The following is a 23,197-nucleotide window of genomic DNA, read 5'->3' on the forward strand; positions in this document are numbered from 1 at the left end:
CCATGTGCTTCCATGCCAGTTCTGATCCTTGGTGGCTAACAACCCCTCAGCTCCTTAGCAGCACAGCTCCAGTACAGCCTCATTATCAGGGATTCCCTCTGGCCTTATCTGTCTTGCACCTTAGTGTGTCTGTATGAGCAAGAGAAAAGAGAGACTCTCAATGGAAAAGATAATATAGGCCCTAGGCTATATTATTTCTTTCTGGGAATCTCTGTGAGGATGAGGAAGGACAAAATTGTCCAAGGCCGTAGTCTATCTTGGTCTATCTAGTTGCTGCCCCCTATTCCAGTGTGTAGACCCATGGAATGGCCTCTGAGGGGGCAGAAGTGCTGCACAGGTAGCTGACTCCCCATTTCTGCATTGGAGGTAAAGCAAAGAACTCATGGAAATGTTTGATTCTGGGAACGATGATCTTGGGTTACATGTAGAATAGCCCATAGTTTGGTGTTTTAATTCTTTATTCTGAACGGGTGGGCCTTCACCATTTAGGATCAGAGGACAGAAATATGTCCTCTTAAGGCCCAATCCTGAGAGGTTCGGAGTGCCTCCTGTGATTTCAGTGGGAGCTAATCACTTCTCAGGAAAGTGCTCAGTATCTTACAGGATCATGTTCTTAATATACTCTTCCATTTAAGCAGTGTAGCAATTTAAGCAGGGCTTTTTTCCCAAATCTTTCAGGAGTCAGCGATATTTTTCTGTGTTTTGTTGTACTCTTGAAATAATATGTAGCTGATCTGCAGCACCGTTACTTTTAGTTTAATCTTTGAACTCTCACAAAATTGGAGGTCTCAGAGGGACATTCAGAAGTTTAGACACAAAGAAAAGCTAAGCCATATCTCTCTCAGAAATATTCTCCTCTTCATATCTACTGGCCACGTTCATTCCTGGATTTTCCTTTACAATAAGCCACTTAACACATATCCATTAATGTTATGAGCATCAATTAAAAGTGAAGTGCATCAATATTAATATAAACTATACCTCTAGCATTTGCATTTAGATTCCTTTTTATTAATTGCTAACACCATAATATGAAATTACTGTTATGATCAAAGTGCTAGGAACAGAGGATCTGTGCCAGAGCCAATTGAAGTTAATAAGAGTCCTTTCAGTGATATCAGTGGGATTGGGATCAGGCCCAGGGAGTACATGGGAGGCATTTCAGAGTTAAATCTGCTTGCTGATGAATGACAGTGGGGTGTTTTATAACAGATAATGCCATCTTTTATTCCCAGATTGGACTGACATTTGCTATCGTGTTTGGAGTCATTATATACAGAATCTCCACTGCAGCAGCCTTAGCCCTCAGCTCAACTCCCTCTGGCCGGTCTAGTGTTAGAGTAACAGTCACTGCAACTGCAGTTATTATTAATCTGGTGGTGATCATCATTCTGGATGAAGTATATGGTTGCATAGCCAGGTGGCTAACTCAGATTGGTAGGTATAAATCATTGTCAGTTCTATTAGATTAGTTATTTCGTAAAGTACAAAAACTACTTATTTACATAGCATCATTTTCTAACTTCAGACAGATGAGCAAAAAAAAGGAAATTCAACCATAAGGCTGCAATTCTATCTCCTTAGCTTAAAGAAAAAACATCAAAGGGCACATGAAATTGGTTTTATTTTTAGCTGCTTTTTCTCTTTGCTGCTATTGCTCCAATTATGAGTGGGCAAAGTGCTTCCGGATAAATTAAAACTTTTGTGCCCAGTCATAACTTATTTTGGGGATGCAACTTATTTTGGGTCTTTCTAAGGTTTGGTAATGTACAGATCCGTTTTCCATGTCTTTATATTTTCTGTGCTAAATAAATAATGATTGGAAGTGAAAAAGAAAAAGTAAGTGCCAAAACACTGTGGAACCAATTTTCTTGTGCTATTTTCAGACAGGACCAGAAGCAGAAGGGCCAGAAATTTTATCCAATCTCATGTTTTATGCTAGATCCATACTAATTTTACAGACACAAGTAGTTTGGATATTGTCATTGCAAGTGAGATTCAGGGGAGTTCCAGACACAGAGTTGTCAAATTGGGCCTGTTGTTTGAGAAATACTGTAAAGTAGGTCCCCAAATTACCTTTCTTTTTTCTCTAACCAATTTTCTTATCTTCCCCTGCCATAGCTGTTTGTTTAAATGTGCAGTTCTGCCATCAATACATGCAAGCAGCTCCCATGGACTTGAGGACAGCCCTTCTGTTTTGTTATGCTCTTTTGTTGTTGTTGTTTAAAAACCTCACATATATTAATTAGATCAGAATAAGTTATCTATGTGGCTTGTTTCTTTTCCCATTGGTCATTGCCTTCAGTGTGATCAGGTTTCTCCACCTCAATTTAAATATGTTCATATTTCCTTAAGGGGATAGTTGTTTGGATTACATTAGGGAGTTTTCCAAAGTCCCAACTTCATAGACCCTTAACACTTTCCAGTCCAGAAGTTTCCTTTATGTGTGTCTTGTTTACTTCAGAGGTCCCAAAAACAGACAAGAGTTTTGAAGAGCGGCTGATCTTCAAGGCCTTCCTTCTGAAATTTGTCAATGCCTACACTCCCATTTTCTACGTTGCTTTCTTCAAAGGCCGGTGAGTAACCTAGACATGTAGTTTAAAATTTCAGCAGTTACTTTGAGATTATTTTTGTAGGGCCATGTTCTGGTTGAGTCTTGGTGTGCAGCTAGTACTGGGAGTCTTACATACATCTAAAGATAGTGTGTGATCCATAGAATTTCTCTCTCTCTCTCTCTCTCAATGTTGTCCCCTTGCTTGACTTCCCACTTCTCTTTCTCATCTCCCCATGTTGTCTCATTTTAACTAACGTTTGTTTATTTTTCTTTTTTAGATGTACTTTTAAAATAAGTTTGCAGATATGTGTCTGTAATACTTAGGATATACCCAGAAAACTTAGTAAAAACTTTATAATTTAACTAATTCACCAATTAAATTTAAAAAAAAAGTAAAATATTCCAAACACAAGTACCTAAAATTGTCCTTTTTGAACTTTACTATGTGATGACAAATTATTAATTGATCCTAAATTCCTTGTGCATGTGTAACTCTCATTCAAAGCATTAGCTATTTTACATGAAGGACTGAAGGATCAGATGTATAAAAAAGGTAGAACATAATTCCAACCATTGTTTCCAAACTATCCTAGATTTGTTGGACGTCCAGGAGACTATGTCTACATTTTTCATTCTTTCCGAATGGAAGAGGTAATCGCTATTCATCATTGATCAAGAAAATAACAGTGAATTCACGATCAAATTATTTGGCAAAAATGCTGACTTAATCTCTTTTCTTGGCTTTAGTGTGCCCCTGGTGGTTGCTTAATGGAATTGTGTATCCAGCTTAGTATTATCATGTTGGGCAAACAGCTGATTCAGAATAATCTCTTTGAGATTGGTATCCCGTAAGTAATATAGTTACCTTCATTTTATACCATACGTAAAGTACACTGCATAACAACCTTTTATGATGCAAACATCTGGCTTCTTTTGGTTTATAGTCCTCATGCAAGAAATCTTTACAGCAAGACTATGCCTGCAATATAGCTGTGCCTTTGTACCCTATCGCATTTTCAAACTCCTCGTGTATTTTTGTAACATGCAGACTTCTTTGAAAAGTGTTAAAGACTATTGATTTTATACTCTTTACAGCTGGGTTTGATGTTCAGTATTTGGTTCAGTTGTTACCAGATTTGAATATCAGTGAGTGCTGATCCCTAATTGCTTGTCTTTACCTTTGGCTTTTACACAGTTTTTGTACAGATTATGAAAACTGATGACATAAGGCTTTTTTGTGTCTATTGTGTGAATTTAACTGTCATTCCTGAAGCATCCAAACGGGGTGGGAGGAGAACCTGCTAAGCTGATCATTTTTGTTTCTTCCAGAAAAATGAAGAAATTAATAAGATACATCAAATTAAAGCGACGACGCTCTTTAGATCATGAGGAGCATATGAAAAAAAAACAACGCTATGAAGTGGACTATAACTTGGAGCCTTTTGCTGGGCTTACTCCAGAATACATGGAAATGAGTGAGTGAATTAAATTTAAACTGTCATGACTATAACTGTGGAGATGGTGAGTTGAGTTCTTTGAACTAGCAGATATGATTCATGTTACACTACTTTATAAAAGTGTCCTCCCTGGCAGTAACCGAAACCCTGCTGGCTGCTACGGGTGACTAACTGGTTCATGTGGTATGGCATAATGGCCTGTGTGTATGTATACTACTGTCCTAGAGTGGCTAACCTAGAGAAGATAAAAGAGCCCTATAACAGCTCAAGTGGAAAAGGACTGGCTTCTACCTCCCATACCATAGGTTTGTGTCCATGGTTCCGGATACCTCGATACAGTACTGAAATACCAGATGTTATCTGTTTATCTTTGTTACAGTTTAACACACAGTTTGAAATACACTATATTTATAACACCATGTACATTTGGCTCCAAGAGACAAATTTTGCTCTCAGTTGCACCCCTGTACACCAGCGATAATTCCACTGAAGTTAGTAGAGTTAATTCTGGTTTAAGAGAGCACAAAATTTGGCCCTGTTACCTGAATTCTGGGCTGAATCCTCACAGATCACACACAAATTGTTATTAGTAATTAGGGCTGTCGATTAATCGCAGTTAACTCACGCGATTAACTCAATTGCACTGTTAAATAATAGAATACCAATTGAAATGTATTAAATATTGTGGATATTTTTCTACATTTTTATATATATTGTATTCTGTGTTGTAATTGAAATCAAAGTGTATATTTTTGCTTACAAATATTTGCACTGTAAAAATGATAAACAAAAGAAATAGTATTTTTCAGTTCACCTCATACAAATACGATAGTGCAGTCTCTTTGTCATGAAAGTGCAACTTACAAATGGAGATATTTTTTGTTACATGACTGCACTTAAAAACAAAACAATGTAAAACTTCAGATCCTACAAGTCCATTCAGTCTTACTTCCTGTTCAGCCAATCGCTAAGACAAACAAGTTTGTTTACATTTCATGGAGATAATGCTGTCCTCTTCTTATTTACAGTCACCAGAAAGCGAGAACAGGCATTTGCATGGCACTTTTGTATTTGGCATTTCAAGGTATTTATGTGTCAGATCTGCTAAACATTTGTATGCCCTTTCAAGCTTCGGGCACCATTCCAGAGGACATACTTCCATACTGATGATGCTCATTAAAAAAATGAGCGTTAATTAAATTTCTCACTGAGCACCTTGGGGGAGAATTGTATGTCACATGCTCTGTTTTACCCACATGCTGGCATATATTTCATGTTTATAGGAATCTCGGATGATGACCCAGCACATGTTGTTCATTTTAAGTACACTTTCACTGCAGATTTCACAAAACACAAAGAAGGTACCAATGTGAGATTTCTAAAGATAGCTACAGCATTTGACCCAACGTTTAAGAATCTGAAGGCCTTTCAAAATCTGAGAGGGACAAGGTGTGGAGCATGCTTTCAGAAGTCTTAAAAGAGCAACACTCCAATGCGGAAACTACAGAACCCGAACCACCAAAAAAGAAAATCAACCTTCTGCTAGTGGCATCTGACTCAGATAATAAAAATGAACATGCGTCGGTCTGCACTGCTTTAGATCATTATCGAGCAGAATCCGTCATCAGCATGGACGCATGTCTTCTGGAATGGTGGTTGAAGCATGAAGGGACATGTGAATCTTTGTGCATCTGGCACGTAAATCTCTTGCGACACCGGCTATAACAGTGCCGTGAGAACACCTGTTCTCACTTTCAGGTGACATTGTAAACAAGAAGCGGGCAGCATTATCTCCTGCAAATGTAAACAAACTTGATTGGCTAAACAAGAAGTAGGACTGAATGGACCTGCAGGCTCTAAAATTTTACATTGTTTTATTTTTGAATGCAAGTTTTACTGTACATAATTCTACATTTGTAAGTTCAACTTTCATGATAAAGTGATTGTACTATAGTACTTGTATTAGATGAATTGAAAAATACTATTTCTTTTTGTTTTTTTTACAGTACAAATACTTGTAATCAAAAATACATTTTAAGTGAGCACCGTACACTTTGTATTCTGTGTTGTAATTGAAATCAGTATATTTGAAAATGTAGAAAACATCCAAAAATATTTAAATAAATGGCATTCTATTATTAACAGTGTGATTAATCATGATTAATTTTTGTAATCGCTTGACAGCCCTATTAGTAATTGATTAATTAGTACTTAATTTAAGCATAGAGTGTCAGCTTATTGCTGTTGACGAAGCAGTGGAAAGGTGGCTGTAATCCACCTTTCCATTCCCCTCATCCTGGAGGATGCGGAGGACTGCTCTGTGTTATGCTGGTTGCTGCAGTCTCATAAGGACCATTCCAGGATTGATTGAAGTGTGGTGCATTCCAGCCCCACTCCCAGCATGACTCCTCCCTGCCTCTGACATGCTTCCTATTCAGATGGGGAGCAGGTGGCCTAAACCTGGCTAAACCATCTTTGCACCACTCAGGGGATTTAATTATGTCAAAAGAATTCCCAACTGCCCCTTTAGGGCATCTTCGTGGTTGGTTTGTGCTGCCTGACCAGCACAAAGTATCAGAACAGGGACTTATGACTCTTTATGCTTGGACGAAGCACCAATTAATCAACTACATATTGAAATTTGTGAGAGGTATAACTCGCAAGTGTCTCTCCGTGGTTAGGGTTTGTAGAAACATTTAGGGGGAAAGCATTAATTTGTTGTAACACACCAAAGCACAGTTCATAAATACAGAGCACTCTCAGTGACACAGTTTTTCTCTTTTCAGTTATCCAGTTTGGCTTTGTAACCTTGTTTGTTGCATCCTTCCCGCTGGCTCCTTTGTTTGCGTTGTTGAACAACATCATTGAAATACGTCTAGATGCAAAGAAATTTGTCACTGAGCTTAGAAGACCAGTTGCAGTCAGAGCAAAAGATATAGGTAAGTAAAATATCTCATGACTAGCCTATTTGGTAATGTTGTTCCTTTTTTATTTATTGATTGATGGCAGGAATTTTTTTATGCTGAGTTGGCTTAATTAACAGGAAGATCTTTATAGTACAATTGAAAACATTAGAGTGTAACTTAGCTGTGAATTGTCATAACTTATCAAAGCTTTACGTTTAAAATATTAAGAGCAGTGTTTTAAATTCAGATTAATATTTTATTAAGTAAGCATAAAACATCTGAGGATCAGTAATGATCAATAAAACAGTGAGATACAGTGCATGGTTTTCCCCATCAATAGTTCTTCCTGGCCATGCAAGTTTTATTGCGGAAACAAAAGCTTCTGCATTTAAAAACGCCAGTTCCTCAGCTGGGCAGGGGAGATGCATAGGGGCAAAGGGGAGACTGAGTGACTGCTGAAACATGGGGGAGTTATTTCAGCTGCTTGCTTCCTGTCCAGTATGAATTCTGGGACATTGGAGGCTAGACACAGCAGTGGACCTGGCTGAAACCAGGTCCTACAGTTGCATAGAAGCATAATACCAGATCTGCTACCTGAGGGATCTCTTGATGACAGAGAAGATGAGAGATGGATTTGCCTCTGCAAGCTGTTTTCCCTCATTACCAGTTAATTGGATACTGGAAATTCACAAATAGAAAACTCAATGAAAAGAATTATTCAAGTTATAGCGTAAGTCAATATGAGCAAAGAAAATCTACTGTTAATTACCATACAATGTGTTCCCCAGTTCTGGGGCATTTCTAAATGCTCTCCATTGTGCCTAGGTATTGAAGGATACATGAGGGATTGTCTCTGTGGTCTTTTCCCTTCTTTTTGTCAAGTTTTGCCATCACCAGCACATCCTTTTTTCTGTAGTTCCCTGGCTTCTTCAGCAACTGCTGTGTTTTTGAAATGCTATTGAGAGCTTTTAGGAGAATTTCAGATTAATTGAGTTTCTGCCAAGGTTCCACAGGGCCAAAATATCACCTTGTCATGAAGAAAACCACACAAGGCTTGAGACAGGAATCAACCAAAAGAAAGGAGGAGCATGCATAATGAGAGGGGATGTTCTAGCCAATAGAAATCCTTTGCAATCATTGGCAGTGACCAGGGGCCTGCTCCTGCTCCCCACAATGAGCTCTTCACCAAGCACAACTTGTACACAGCCCAAGATTGGCCTTTAAACAGGAGCAGGAGAAGGCCCTACATATGATTCTGTTACAACTCTGTTGGAAAAACAGATGCATTTGTCTACTACCCTAGTTTTTCCTCAAACATGAATTAAGTCACTGTTGCTAAATAGAATATACTAACAATGACCAGATTCAGAAGAAATGATGAGAAAGGTGGAGTTTACCATATGCTTATTCATAGGTGCTAGAACTAGGAATGCTGGGGGTGCTGCCGCACCGTTTGATTTTGAAGTGGTTTCCATTATATACATGATTCACAGTTTGATTCAATATCTCTCAGCACCCCCACTATACAATTTGTTCCAGCGCCCCTGTACTTATTAGTTGCTCAGGGTTTATCTTAATTGCATAGGATTTTCTAGGTTACAAGGTGCTAGTCCCTGGAAACTTTATGTATAGTAAACATCCTCTTGAGTGTCTAAGGGCTACAGAAGCTCAAGTCCCAGCTGGGGTGCAGTTTTGTCATGAACTGTGGCCTTATACATCCAGATACCAGAGTCATTGGCACAGATCAAACCTGGGACATTCATTACCAAAAGCACAGGCCCCTAGTACTTGAGCTAAAGGAGAACTCTTTTAACTGTGATTAGTAACCAGAAGGTTGTTCCAATCCTGGGGGACAGTCGCTGGTAGGGTGCGTTATCACATACACAAAGTCAGTGTGTTATACCAAGACACCACAGAATATAAGGAGAGACTGGGCAGTGGGACTGGGTGATCTTTGTGCATTGTCCTTCCACCACACCCCCAAGGATGATACTAAGTTAACATGCTGTCAGTATATCTTTTGAATGCACAGCCTCCATACTGCAGAAACCATGCTCAGAGGTTCCCAGATACAGTGAAGTGGGCAGCAAGGAGAAACCTTACCAGAGTGGCTCCATTGGAACCATGCTGCTGGTGAGGAGGGCAGAGGCAATGCAAAGAAATAAGGCATCCATGTGGAAAGCCCTGGTTTATGACAGATCCCTTAAGATTGGTACTCTCAACAGAGCAATATATTCTGCAAAGGGATCTTCTGTGGAGATTCTAGTTCCCCATGTGTCATTTTTTCCTCCTTCCTACTGAAAATTATTTGGGCCCATTTGATCAAACGTCATGTGTCTAAATATGGATGTACGGAGTTTCAGTTAACAATGATAAGCTTAACAATCTGAAAGCATTTACCATGTTTGTCTTTCCCGTAGGAATCTGGTATAATATCCTCAGAGGTGTAGGAAAACTTGCTGTAATAATAAATGTAAGTAATTCTTTATCAGTAAAATTTGAATGCAATGGGCCTGATTCTCCACTCCATTACACTGGTTTTCTTCTAACTAATCTCCAATGAAATCAGTGGAGTCACATGATTTAAAGCAAGCTAATGGACTAGAGAATCAGGTCCAGGGTTTAGTTTTACATTGTCACAGTGTATCATATATTATTTATGCCTTATAAAAACTTGCACAATTTAAAGGTTCAGCACTAAACGCTAATTTGCAATAAAAGCCATAGTAAACATAATCAGTGGTAGTCTTGGCATCTTTTTCCAGACTATTTTTACTGCATCTGCTGACCTTAAACTAGCCTTGCTTCCTAGTAGTCTAGATATTTTGCAAGTATCTTTCCTTGACCACATTTTTAAACAAACGCTAATTAAAAAAACCTGTCACCCCTCTACACTTATTGGGCCAGATCTGCAGCTGGTGTATGTCAGTTTAGCTTGACTGCATTCACTTTACACCACCTGGGGATCTGGCTCTTAATGATGTGTTCCTATTAGGAAGATGTGATATGATCCATGTCTTTAGGACTTTGTGTAGCTACAGAAATTAATAAGAATGTTTTCATTCACTTCAATGAATGCCGACTAGGCCCTTAGGAAAACATGCAAGACTACTTCAATGTGTCATACAATAAGACTGCTTTGGATCATTTGAGTCTTCAGAAAACTTTTAGACTGGGGTTAAAACAGTAGACTAGCTCTAACTTTTTCGTTTACATTTACACATTTTTCTGTGTTTGTATGTGTGTATGTATATATTACATGTCTTACATAAACAAACACTATTTCATCTCACAGTCCCTTTACACCCAACAAAAGTTAGATCTGTGTCAAAGTTACAAACAAGGTGAAAAGAGGGTCTAGAAACAACGAGAGAGGAGACAATGCTGGATATGTGGCTCATCTTGAATACTGTGCATCTGTGGAGTCTCTGGTTTTCTCCCAGCCTTAAGTTCTAAGGATGTGATTTCCCCTTACATTATCTTATAAATAGATCTGGATGAAATCTTTCAACGAAAACTTTTTTCAGGAAACACATTGTGCAAATTTGTATAGATTTTGTTGAATTGCTTTGTTCCAAAAATAATAATAATAATAATAATAATAACAACCTACAAAAAATTCTGAAAAAGTAAAAATGTTTCATTTCAAATGAAACATTTTGATTCAAAATGACTTTATTTTGAAATTACCTTGAATTTCATTTTGTACAAATTAAAAAAGAGAGGCTCAAAATCAAAATGAAGCCTTTTGTTTTGAGTAGAACAAAACATTGTGTGACCCAAAATGATTTTTTTTTTTTAAACTTTTCTATTCACTAAAAGTTTTGAAAATTTCCATTTTCAGGTCAACCCAAAACTATTATTTTCTTGCATTTTTAGACTTGACAGACTAAACAAATCTATTATTTGCACAGCTCTACTTTTAAGCTCCCTCTCTAGCTACTAGACAGTTGTCACTGTGGAGTCTTCTTCTAACTGGAAGGAGAAGATGAGAGGCCACTCAGAGGCCTGTGCCACTCTTGAAGTGGTCTTCAGGATAGCAAAGAGCATATAGCCCATCACCATCCCTCTAAGCAGGTTAGCTCCACCATGCACCTCAGTAGCTTGGGAAGTGATTTCTCCACTGAAGACTGATCCAAAACCCATTGAAATCAATAGAAAGACTTCCACTGACTTCAGAGAACTTTGGATCAAGCCCTTATTTCCAAGCAGGGAAGTTTCACAGAGGCAGCACCCAGAATTGCTGGCAGAGCTAGTTCCCAATCAGTCTTCTATTTTGGTGTGCTGCCTTTAATTTCCCCTTTCTCATCTTTCCTGCTTCTCCTCTTTTTCCTTAGAAAATTCTTCCTATTCTCCCACATTCCTCCCTGCAATCTCTCTTCAGGCATTACACACTGCTGTTCTCCTTACTTTAACCTATCTACTCTCTGTTTTCTATCATAGCATAAGTAAAACTTTTTGTACTGCACATACATGAGCTGCATGCAAATTACAATCTCTTTCATGATAGCGATAAATGAGAAAAGCCAAAGGTATTGAGAACACAACTAAATTGGCTGCCCTTGTATTCTGCTTATTTATAAAACCTGAGGAGAATAAGAAATTTTAGTGACTGTAAAAAGGCCATCTGGCCCAACATGCTTGCTGTTTTATCTTGATCTAGTTAAAAACCTCCATTAAAATTAACAGATTTTTGCAAAGCAGAGGGCATTTAAAGAGTTGATTCACCATAAGTTATTTGCAGCACATAAAAGTACATCCAGAGCAATCAATCAGAGCTTATACAATCCATCTGGGACCAGTTGTAATTGGAGCAGAGGGAAACAGCATGGTGTTTTGCTTTTTAGCAATGTTGCACAAGTTATTTTGTACAGTCATAGATGTAATATAATTAATACACAACAGAAAAGCACAGTAAAATCTAAGACGCCTTTAAGGTTGGAAACATTACTGGTATTTAATAAGAAAAATACCTGCTATTTATTTATTCTAGTCATTTATCTAAGAATAGCAAAAGACCAAACAAAAAAACAAAAAAAAACCCTGCAAAGTCTAAGAAGCTCTAGAGTCTGGGTCTGATCATCATTGATCAAGTTGAAGTGATCTTTAGCAGCTTTTGCTACAACGAGATCTTGTTCCCTTTTTATTGTGATCAACTATTATCTGATATGCAGGGCCAACTGAAACAAATCTGGGATCTCCACAAGGTCATTTATTTGAAGCCCCCATCTTCAAGGCCTAAAGCTCAGTCTGCAATCTTCTCTGTCTACTCTAAACACAGAATGTGAGGGCTTGCGATAGGGGTTGGGAGGGAGCTGAAGTGGGAACAGAAAAAATAGTGTGTCCAGGACCAGTACATGTGTTTGTGGAATTCGAGGAATAGCGGATAGAGGTTTTGTGCTACATAAGGGTGATGGGGACTGAGTAATGAAAAAGGGGACAATGTCTGGATTCCCCAGGGAGCTCAAGTTATTTACATAGAGATCTCAGCCAACATGAAGCTACTTAGAGTTGACACCACACAGCTCTGGAACTTGAGCAGCAAACATCACATTGATGGGGTTTCCATATCCTTAGCATCCTTTGGGCTGCAGACTTAGACTTATTGTCTGAATCAGCCCACTGCATAACATTTCTTCGACTCATAAGCATTATGTGGGGAAGATACACTTGCATATATTATCCGCTAAGCATTACCTGAATATTGCATTCATTCTTTACTCTTATGGCTTAGGCATTTGTGATCTCATTCACATCTGACTTCATTCCACGCCTCGTGTACCTGTATATGTACAGTGAGAATGGCACCATGCATGGCTTCGTGAACCATACGCTATCCTCTTTTAATGTCAGCGATTTTCAAGGAGGAACAGCTCCAAATGACCCAATGGAACTTGGCTACGTGGTTCAGATATGCAGGTACTCTCTTGAATGATAGCCATTTTAAATTATTTTCCCTGTTGAATGGAGGTCCTAGCTTCTTCATGTGTCTAGTGGGACTCTTAGTTACACAGTCACATACCACCTGATTTAGGTCCTGTTGTAGTATATTGGCAGTTCAGTCTTCTTTATCCTATATAGAGAGCAGTTACCATTGAAATCTTTGCATATAGGTAAAGTTACCACAGCACTTGCAGCATATGCATTGCTTAGTTTGAAAAAAATGAGCTTACCATGTAAATGTTAAATACTTGCCAGGGCATTTGCAAAGTGTTTATTGCTGACTAAGTATTTATCAACTATTTGTGTTAGAGGAGGGAGCAAAAAAAAAAAAACCCAAGCCTCCAACATTGTATGTAACTCCTCTATCCAACTTCAGGATCTAGCATGATTGGTGAGTTTAGGAGTTTATCTCCTCCACGTTTACAAAGTAATAACCACCATCCTTCAAGCTCAGGATAGGGCAACAACACTTCTTAGTCATCCAAAGCTGCTGGTGAATCAGTGCAAAACACTTTTCTCCTTTGCTTGACCCAAAAGCCTCTGCATCATTTCCAGTCACTACCAGTTTCTCCCTCTAGTTCTGTAATCATCTAAGGCCTTGGCTACACTTACCGGCAAGTTCGACGGCTGGAAATCGAACTTCTGGGTTCGACTTATCGCGTCTAGTCTGGACGCGATAAGTCGAACCCGGAAGTGCTCGCCGTCGACTGCGGTACTCCAGCTCGCCGAGAGGAGTACCGCGGAGTCGACGGGGGAGCCTGCCTGCCGAGTGTGGACCAAGGTAAGTTTCAACTAATTCGAAATAAGGTACTTCGAACTTCAGCTACGTTATTCACGTAGCTGAAGTTGCGTACCTTAGTTCGAATTAGGGGGGGTAGTGTAGACCAAGCCTAAGGGTCTTCTGGAACATGCTAGTTCCAGGATAGTGCCAGTTTACTGAGATGATCTTATGTTTCCATGATTATATTTTTGAGGCTTGTAAAATATCATCACATCATAATGTTGTGCTGTGACATGATGTTTTGATGCCGTCACTTCACAGCATACTGATGCTTTGGGGCAACAAGATGATGTTTTGCCAAGATGTCACAATATTGCATCATGATTCAGCTTGGCAAGAATAGATTTAAATAGATAGATACCGGTAAACATCGATTTCAACTGCCGCATCGAAATAGACGGGGGGAAAAATATCCATTGGTTATAAATGGTGCAAGCGCAGCCTTCCCCATGCACCTTGTGTCTGCAAAGATTGGATGTCTCTGGCTCTGCAACAGTGCAGAGAGCCATCTGCAGCCTTGCTGTCACAGAAGTGAGGGAATGGGGCCATTGCAGAGAAGCTGCAGAGAGTCTATGTGGCTATGGGGCCACTTATGCTGGATTCCTTCAGCACAAAGTACAAGGAAGGCTATGGTCCTGGTGGGGCGGGGCAGAGCAGAGACACCCCCTCCCCCCCCCAGCCAAGGACGCAAGGAGAAGGACAAGCCTCTGGCCACCTGGAGGCCACCCTGCTGTTGAATGCCTCCTGCTTGGGGATGGATCCATTCAGCAGCAAGGTGGCCTCCTCTGAGGCAGAGTGTTCGTCTTCATCCTCCTCATTGCAGTCCTGGCTGGGGGGGTCTCTGCTTTGCTGGGCCAGCACTAAAGCCTCCTCTGCACCTTGTTCCCGAATGTCTTGGGCCCTTCAGCCCTTGGGTCCTTGCAGCCCAGCGGTCAGTGCTTGGAATTCCCTGCAACGTCATTGTCAGCACTTTCCCTAAATCCAACCACAACCTTATCTCCCTTAGCTTCCGACAACTTTAATAATCGAAATTGTTTAAAATAATAATAATAATAATCCATCTTAATCAAAAATGAAAAAAAATTAAAATTGAAGTCTGCCAACTCTAATCATGATGTACTATTGCAATGACACTGCTTCAAGATCTACTTATCATACTGTCCAGTTGATCCAGTAGTTCAAGCTGACAATAATGGCAACTTTGTCTACACTATGGGCCCAATCCTGCCATCCCTCCTGGTGTGGAATGCCCATTGACTTCAGCACTGACAGAATTAAATCCTTGGTCTTAGGCCTATCTAAATTCTAATATACATGTAACTAGTGTGATCAAAACAAATGTTACATATTATTCACGTTTTTGAAGGAAAATTCTTGCTAAATATTTCAGCTGGTCAAGAAATCTGGGTCAGCATTGAAATGCATTCTTTGCCTAGGCTAACTTAGATATGCATCAGCTTCAAAATGTTCTCAAAGCCTGCAATTGGGGATCAAAGCCAAGAGCAGCAATGAGATCAATTCAAACAGCAAAGATAAGGACAAAGATTGGAGACATTACAGAAAAAAAAAATACAGGATTTTGGTCTGTTTCTATTGGAAAAATGACAAATTGACAAGAGGGGGGGGGAAGGCAGATCATTCAGAGTTTAATTTACACTATTTACAACTATCAAAGAAATCAAAAGTTACTGTTAAGATGCCTATTAAAATTAAAAATCACTTTTACTGTGACATGAAAGTGAAAACCAACTAGAATCAGCAAAGTTATGTACTCTTGCCTACCTTTCCTTTCCTCTGTATCCCTGACGTGATCTCTCTTGAGGGAGGAAATACCAGTTTGATTGAAATGTTTTCAGTGTAGAATTATGACTAGAAGGGAAGAGTAGGCTTCATGACCCAATACACAGCACTGTATTTTCTTCTCTCCTTTCCCCACAAGTCCCTTTTTAATTCCCATTCCATCTTTCTCTCACACTCCCTTTCTTCTTGTAAAATCACCTTTCAGAATATGGAGATATAATTCCTGGATACATATATAATAGAATGGTGCTAATTTAAATTCTTCCATTTTTTGGTCAAGATACTTTTTAAAAACAAAATAAAATTGCTGTTGATACATCAGATTCATAGAATATATAAGCCAGTGCTATGGTGAAATTCTTCTTTCATATCCACTCAGCAAGAGCTTGACTCTAATCTTCTGTTCTTCCTATCTGTGAAAATCTAAATATTGGAGTTCTGATCCACCATATCAATCTGAGATCAGTATTTTGCTCTTATAGCTGCACCTGAAACATAAAATACCTCCCAAACTTGGAAGAAGTTGAGATTGTGATCTGACTTTTGCAGCTCAGCTCCTCTTTACTCTTTATATTGTTCATAAAGATCAGAAAGCATAAACATTTAAGAATCGTCATCTTCTAATCCACATAACATTTCAAGGCTGTATTAGTTTTGTCTTGTTTGGATGGCTTTTTACACAGCCTTTCTGTAAGAGGGATTTGTATCAAGAAGGTCTGAATTAGTGTTTAATGCATATTCCGTACTAAATCCTAATTGTGCGAACATTTTAAAACAACATCCTTGATTTATTATGTCTTGTTTTACAGATACAAAGATTACCGAGAACCCCCATGGTCTGAAAACAAATATGAAATTTCAAAGGACTTCTGGGCTGTCCTAGCAGCAAGATTAGCATTTGTGATAGTTTTTCAGGTACTGTTTGATGTAAATCTTTTCAGACTTCTAACAAGGAAAGAGACATCACATATACATACATAAAACTATTCCTTAACTAAATGAGATGAGAGTCCACTGAATATCATTTACCAATCAGAGGTCCTTCCTGAGGGCAGTGATCTTCACTACCTTCTCAAGCATGATGCAAAGCCATAGAACAGCCACAGGATGTATCCTCCACAGGGATACACTGCTCCCTGCACCACATGCAGTGTATATAGACCAGTAACTTTAATGGGAGGTGAGGCATCACACAGGTCCCATTTAAATCCTACAAGCAGGGGTTAAGAAAGGATTTAAGAGCAGACTTGGAGTAACCAATGTGCACTCAGTACACTTGCACAGGTCTCCCAACGTAGGGGGTGCTCTGCTCACCGGATTTGATGGGTGGCATTGCAATGGGCCAAACTTGAGTGGCGCTGTGATTCCATGTGCCATGTAGAAATGACACTCATTCAAATTTGGCCTGGCCGCCTGCCCGTCTTTTCCTGCGAGCGGGGGGCAGGCAGTGGGAGTGAAGAGAGTCGCTGGGTGGCCAGGATTAGGAGGAGCCTCCCTAGCCCAGGACAGCAGCAGAGTGCTGGGCTGGGACAGGAAGGAATGGGGGTCCCACTGGTGAGCCCCCAGGAAGATCCCAAGGCAGAGGGTGAGGGACTGGGGGTAAGTTGTTGGTGGGCTATAGGGCAAGTGGGATGGTATTTAGGGCTGTGGGTGAGAGGTGGAGGCAAGTGGGGAATGTTAAGAAGCAGTGGGGTGAATTATGAGGGCTGTTGGGGAACAGTGGGGCATGTTGGGGGGCCAGGATGTGGGGGCTATGGCAACTGGGGCTGTGGTTCTGGGGGCTTCAGTGGGGGGGGGATGTATGTCAGGGCTGATGGGATATATGGGGGGCTGTCAGGATAAGTGGGGACTGGGGAAGGGCTGTTGGTGTATATATTGGTCGGGAGGTGCATTTGGGGCTCGGTGTGGTAAGTATGTATGGGTTGGGTAAGTATGTATGGTGTTTGCTGAATGGCCCTCTATTTATCTTGTGCAAATCTGGCAGCAGCTGGAACAAAGCTCGAGCAGTCACAGCATCCCTCAGGTTTGGCCCAGCCACCCCTCTGTCATGACGGCAGATGAGGTGTGGCGGTCACTGGACCGAATTTGAATGTAGGTCCCTGTGGCAGGCCTGGCACCACATCGCCCCTTTGTGGCAGGGGTGGGATGGGGTGTCGGAACCTCATCACTCCCAAGTTCGTGTGCTTGCCTCTCTGTGGGCGGCCCGATGGGCCTAATGGCCACGCAATCAGCCCTTTGGAAGGGTAGTGTGCCCTAATGGCCAGAGTCCATATAAATTACTCCTAGCATTGGAGCAGTGCGGCCCAATGGCCAGAGTCCATATAATTTTCCCCCTCACCGGTGGGGTAGTGTGGCCTAGCAGCCAGAGTCCGGATAACTTGCCCAAGTGTCAGGGTAGTGTGGCCCAAGGGCCAGAGCCCATATAATCACCCATCTCAGACAGGGTAGCCCGACCCAGGGCCCTGGTAGTGGCAAGTTCCCCTTGCCACGAGCTCGGCGGGGATCCGCCCGAAACACGCCGAGCATCTGTGAGGCTCTAATGCCGTTTTCCTCTAAAGTTCCCCTGGGTCATTTCCTACCATAAACTCTGGGTTCACTGCTTCGGGTGGTCCTCCGTTCTGTTCCCCTGCTGTGACGTACTCTGTCTGGGCATCAGGGTGCATCCCAGCTTGGCTGGCTTCTGGATCCTGGAGTGCAGGCTGTCCCTCCTTGGGAGCTGGCAGCGTGTCTCCTTCCCCTCCAGCAGTCAGCCCAGACTGAGCAGCTCTGCAGGTTTTTATACTTGTTCTCCAGTTGGAGCATGCCCAGCAGAGCCTCAGGGGCATGGCTTCCTCTGCTAGACAGGAAGGGTTAACCTCTGTGGTACCAGTGCGGTGCTGCTCTGCCCCATCACAGTCCCCAATTTCCATAGAACACAGGGCCTCAAAATTATTTAAACCAAGCCTGTTTAAGTGATACGTAGGCTGCTATGCTAGTCCTGAGTGGATTTCATCTAGAGTCATTTCTGGAGCAGGCCAAAAAATGAATTTCTAGCCATGGGAAACACCAAGATTTCAAAATTTGATTTCCTCTGAAATTGGGAGGAAAAGGCCAAAATCTCTGCATTTTTTGCTAAATAAAAATATTTCACATAATGGATTACATAAACATCAGAATTGAAATCAAAACTAAACATTTTGACCTTATTGAAATGTTTTGATACTATTCCATCAACATTTTTGACAAAATGGTTATGTTCCCATGAAATGTTCTGTTTTGTCAAATAAGCATTTTGTAACAGTGAACTGTTCCGTCAGAAAATCTCAGCCTACTTAGTCATTTTTCATGCACTGTTAATGTCAAGCATAAATAGCCATATACCAACTACAGTATTTCCCTCTGTCTTCTCATTACTGTATATTTTCTGCATCAGTCAGGGAGACCTAGCCCTACCATTTTCCCCTATGGGAAAGTGATGGTAAAGCTAAATAGCTGACACATGGAACTTTCAACATACTTGTGATGAAGAGAAAGGCCCAGCCTAGAATATTGCCCCTACTGAACTACAACAAAAATCTAAATATCTATATATATATATATTCTCATTTCATTTGACCTTGCTAACATTTTCTTAAAATCTATTTTTCAGAACTTGGTCATGTTTATGAGTGACTTTGTGGACTGGATTATCCCAGACATTCCCAAGGACATTAGTCAGCAGATTCATAAAGAGAAAGTTCTCATGGTGGAGGTGTTCATGAAAGAAGAACAGGGAAAGCTGCAAATGCTAGAAACCTGGAAAGACAAGGACATGAAAAAAGGTGAAAACTGTAACAACCACAGCCCCAAGCTCTCAAGGAGCCAAAGCGGGAGCATGTCCTCCTGCCATTCATATCACATTGATGTATAGAAGAGGAGGGTATTTTTGTTTTGTTGAGGCATTCCATTGATGAACAAGCCATCACTTAAAGGGCAAGACTTGATTTATGGACAACCAGGTGAATGTTTAAGTATGTGCAACCATTTTGCTCCATCTTTGTGAGAAGTGCACGTCTTACAAATATGGAAGGCCACATTCTATTGCGGATAGGAATTTTTTTTTTAAGTAATGCAGGGAATTTTTATATTTCATAGTTAGATAACACTATGGATGTTAGTGTGTGTTAACAAAATGCTGGTACTTAGAAATGTTCTCTGAGAATCTGACTTTAGCTTATTAAGAAATAACCAAAGTAAATTTCAAATCATAATTTTAAATCTTTTTAGCAGTCCATTCCTGAAAGGCTTCGGGCAGATCTACAAAATATATGCAAAGTCAATTTTACAATGTGCTCTAGCATTTCATATAACAGGAGAAAGGAAATAATATAAACTTTATAAGGCATCTTCAGTTTCAAAAGATGCAAGTCAGCTCCCCTGCCAGACATAATCTGGATTTGAACCTGCAGATCCTAGGCAAACAAAACTCCCATTGCAGTCACTAGGCTATATACACTGAAGCTGGTGCAGGGTAAATTACCCATTGGGAGATTCACCCTATCGACAGGGATGGGGGGGGAGGAGGGGAGAGAGAATAGCTTTTTTTTTTTTTTTTTTTTTTTAAAGCTGGGACTCCATAGGGACCCTGCTAGCAGTCTGCTGTGCACTAGAATCTTCCATTTGGGCACTTCCCCACTCAGAAAAATGAGAAGATGAAGTCAGCGCAGAACACGTTAACCTTAACCCCAACTCTGTGCGCCACTGACAGCTCTTCACTGACCCAAAAAGCTCATCAGGTGAACGATTCGTGTTGATGCAGGTGCTCCAGTGCCCTAGACAGTACTGTGGTCTTGTTATAGTCTATTAAGGGTTCTGAAGCAGTAGCAGCACAGCAGCAGCACAATTTCATAGGATTTCCCAGCAGCCAGAGCACTGTGGAGCATTTTTAAAAGTGTCCTGAATTAATGAGCACATGTATAGCTACAGTAATTTACACTGCCCCACCTAATATCCAGGCACCATCGTTGCTGAAAGGATACACTGAATCCACCTTTCCTCACCAGCTCCTTCTCTATAGCTCACTCTCCTTTGCAATGAAGAGGAGGTCACATTGTCACAGCCACTTTGCTTGGCTGCAGTCTCCCCAGCATGGCAGACTTTCTGATACTAACAACATCTACCACCGACTATGCCAGGAAGAATAAGAGTAGATTCTGTGTGAATATGATCTTATTGTCTTTAATGGAAGTTTTGCCTACTCTGGAACTACAGGATCAGAACTTCAATTACAGGACTTTTATTTTGTCTTAAAAAAAATTATAGACATTTCCTTTAAAATAAATCTAAAATCCTTATCTGGAATGCATATCCAGACCCCATCAGTGCAACTCTTTTCATGTATAGTACATTTTTAGTTTAAAGTTTGTCTAGTGATAAACTGCATTTCCTAATAATATTGGTGCAATTAACCTCATTCCCTTTAACACCTTCTCTTGTCCATGGCACTTATACTGAAAACAGCAAGCTAAACAATAAACTAAACCAAATAACTAGACTGAAACTTTTGGTTTTATTTTATCTACTGTATGGTTTGTTCCAAAATCAAATGTCAAAAGACTTATACTTCATGAAAATAAGTGGGGGGGGGAGGGTGTCTTTTTTATTTTTGTTTGCCAACGTAATTTAAAGATTTAAAATAGAACTTTAAAAATACCACACTTTGTTTTGTAATATTTATTGGTTTTACTATAAAGTATGTGATTACCTTCAGATGTTTTTTCTGTAGTCTGTTCAAAAAGACACCAGAAGAGAAATTATGTGGAAAGAAGTGAATTATAATAACCAAATATTGTTAAAACTAATTTAAAATATTGATCCAACCAAAGATTTGTATTAATAAAGGGCTTATATTTTGTTAATGCTTGTTTCTCTAATATTTTGACTTGCAGGAATGTCACTATTTTTTTTTTAATTATAATTTGAGATGTTTAGTAAAATAGGGCCAAATCCTGTTTGATTTATTCTCACACAGAGTAAGCACTATGCCTGGTAGTACCTGTATGCAAAATCAGGCTCACTGACTGCAGCAGAGTCACTAGCATGAGTAAGACAAGCAGAGTTTTGTCCATACTCCTTAGAGAAAATATAATCTTTATTTCATTCATTAATAACCTAAAAAGTCTAGAAAGAAACAGACACATTTTATGAAGATAAATGTGAGGGAACTTACTCTGAAGGAATTTCAACTGTAAATAATTTATCTAATATTCTTGGCTTAATACTGACATTCCTGTAAATAGTAAACTATACCCAAGTACATATGTCATAAATTTTATTATTTGCTGAAGTCATAAGAGTAACTGATGGTTATACTTTCTTTTGTACAGTAAATTGTTTGTTTGAAATGAGATTTTGTATATAAATACTGTATTACTACTTAGATGACTATATAAAAATCCTTTCATGGAAACCATTTTTTAAGAAAAGTAAATGCTTTAATTTTTTTGTTCAACATTTATTCAGAATAAATTTAAATATACAAGAGTTTCTCCTGTGGGACAGATTCTATTCCCCGTCATCACCAAAGACTGTGTGCAAACATGAGTATTGTTGGACTTGAGAGACGTGGAAAATGAGTTGAATGAATGCACTACAGTTTGCATAAATGTAGTAATATTGTTACATGCAGTACTCCTTACACCAGTGGTGGGCAACCTGCGGCCCACGGGCTGCACGCGGCCCATCAGGGTAATCTGCTGGCGGGCCTCAAGACAGTTTGTTTATATTGACTGTCTGCAGGCACGGCCACCCGCAGCTCCGAGTGGCCGCAGTTCGCTGTTCTCGGCCAATGGGAGCCGTGAGAAGTGGTGCGGGCTTCAGGGATGTGCTGGTCGCCGCTTCTCGCAGCTCCCATTGGCCGAAAACAGCGAACCGCGGTCACTCTGGGAGCTGCGGGCAGCCGTGCCTGCAGTTGGTCAATGTAAACAAACTGTCTTGCGGCCCGCCAGCAGATTTCCCTGACAGGCCGCCACCACTGCTTTACGCTGTGCTTTGTCTGTGTGGGCATTAGTGACAAGAGCTGAGAAATCTTTCTGCCATTATACATGAATCAATCTGTTTATAGATACTATTGTAAGCAGAGCTGGTGCTAGGCATAAGCAGACTAAGCAGTTAGGGCCCTGAGCAGTTCAAGCACTATTCATAATTAATGTGTTGGGGGAGCAAAATATTCCTGCTGAGGGCCCCCAATGGACTAGCACCGGCACTGATTGTTAGCCCCTTGTGTGAGATGCTGACTGCCCTCATCTCCCATTGACTTCAGTCAGAGCTGAGGCTGCTCAGCACCTAAGAGTCTTCATTAGCATAGTTTTAATTAGACTCCTGGCAAAGATGTGTGTTTGAATAGCAGGTAAAAATGTTATTGTACCACAGGGTAAAACTAAAGCAGTAACACTGGCTCATTCTCTCAAATCGCTCTTTGCTTAACTCATCTCAGATTGTGGAAGAGTGGAGAAGAGGAAAGGGGTAGATTGTGCAGATTATATTCTTATTGCAGTTGTCAGACCTGTTCAACTAACATGGTTGGATTTAGCAGTTTAATTTTCATGTCCTCCAACCTTTGAATTGGAGTTTCCAGTAGAGCAAAAAAGAAAAAATGTTCTTTCATACCAGTCTTCTCTTTCAGCCCCCAAAATCTGCAATTCAGCTAACTTTGATTGGTGCACTTAGAATTTAACTAGAAAGTAGCGTGTAATGTTCTGAGATATTGGATATTGAAAAGTGTTCCTAGACTACACAC

The 23,197-nt window shown here is 40.2% G+C and overlaps 1 protein-coding gene across 8 annotated transcripts in view; it reads left to right on the top strand.

The window, feature by feature from the left end:
• The window catches only part of ANO1 (anoctamin 1), a 120,010-nt gene extending 98,068 nt beyond the window's left edge, over positions 1-21,942 (top strand). For all 8 annotated transcript variants that reach the window (XM_042849139.2, XM_042849137.2, XM_042849140.2 and 5 more), the window contains 10 exons: positions 1,236-1,437; positions 2,465-2,576; positions 3,148-3,205; positions 3,302-3,402; positions 3,884-4,029; positions 6,798-6,950; positions 9,338-9,390; positions 12,652-12,836; positions 16,251-16,356; positions 19,070-21,942. In XM_042849139.2, the coding sequence (XP_042705073.2) occupies positions 1,236-1,437; positions 2,465-2,576; positions 3,148-3,205; positions 3,302-3,402; positions 3,884-4,029; positions 6,798-6,950; positions 9,338-9,390; positions 12,652-12,836; positions 16,251-16,356; positions 19,070-19,330 (1,377 nt within the window). In that variant the 3' untranslated portion in view covers positions 19,331-21,942. The remainder of the gene's footprint in view (positions 1-1,235; positions 1,438-2,464; positions 2,577-3,147; positions 3,206-3,301; positions 3,403-3,883; positions 4,030-6,797; positions 6,951-9,337; positions 9,391-12,651; positions 12,837-16,250; positions 16,357-19,069) is intronic.
• Positions 21,943-23,197: the final 1,255 nt, after the last annotated feature.

The sequence above is a fragment of the Chrysemys picta genome, chromosome 4, assembly GCF_011386835.1.
Source record: "Chrysemys picta bellii isolate R12L10 chromosome 4, ASM1138683v2, whole genome shotgun sequence".
NCBI classification, from domain to species: domain Eukaryota; kingdom Metazoa; phylum Chordata; order Testudines; family Emydidae; genus Chrysemys; species Chrysemys picta.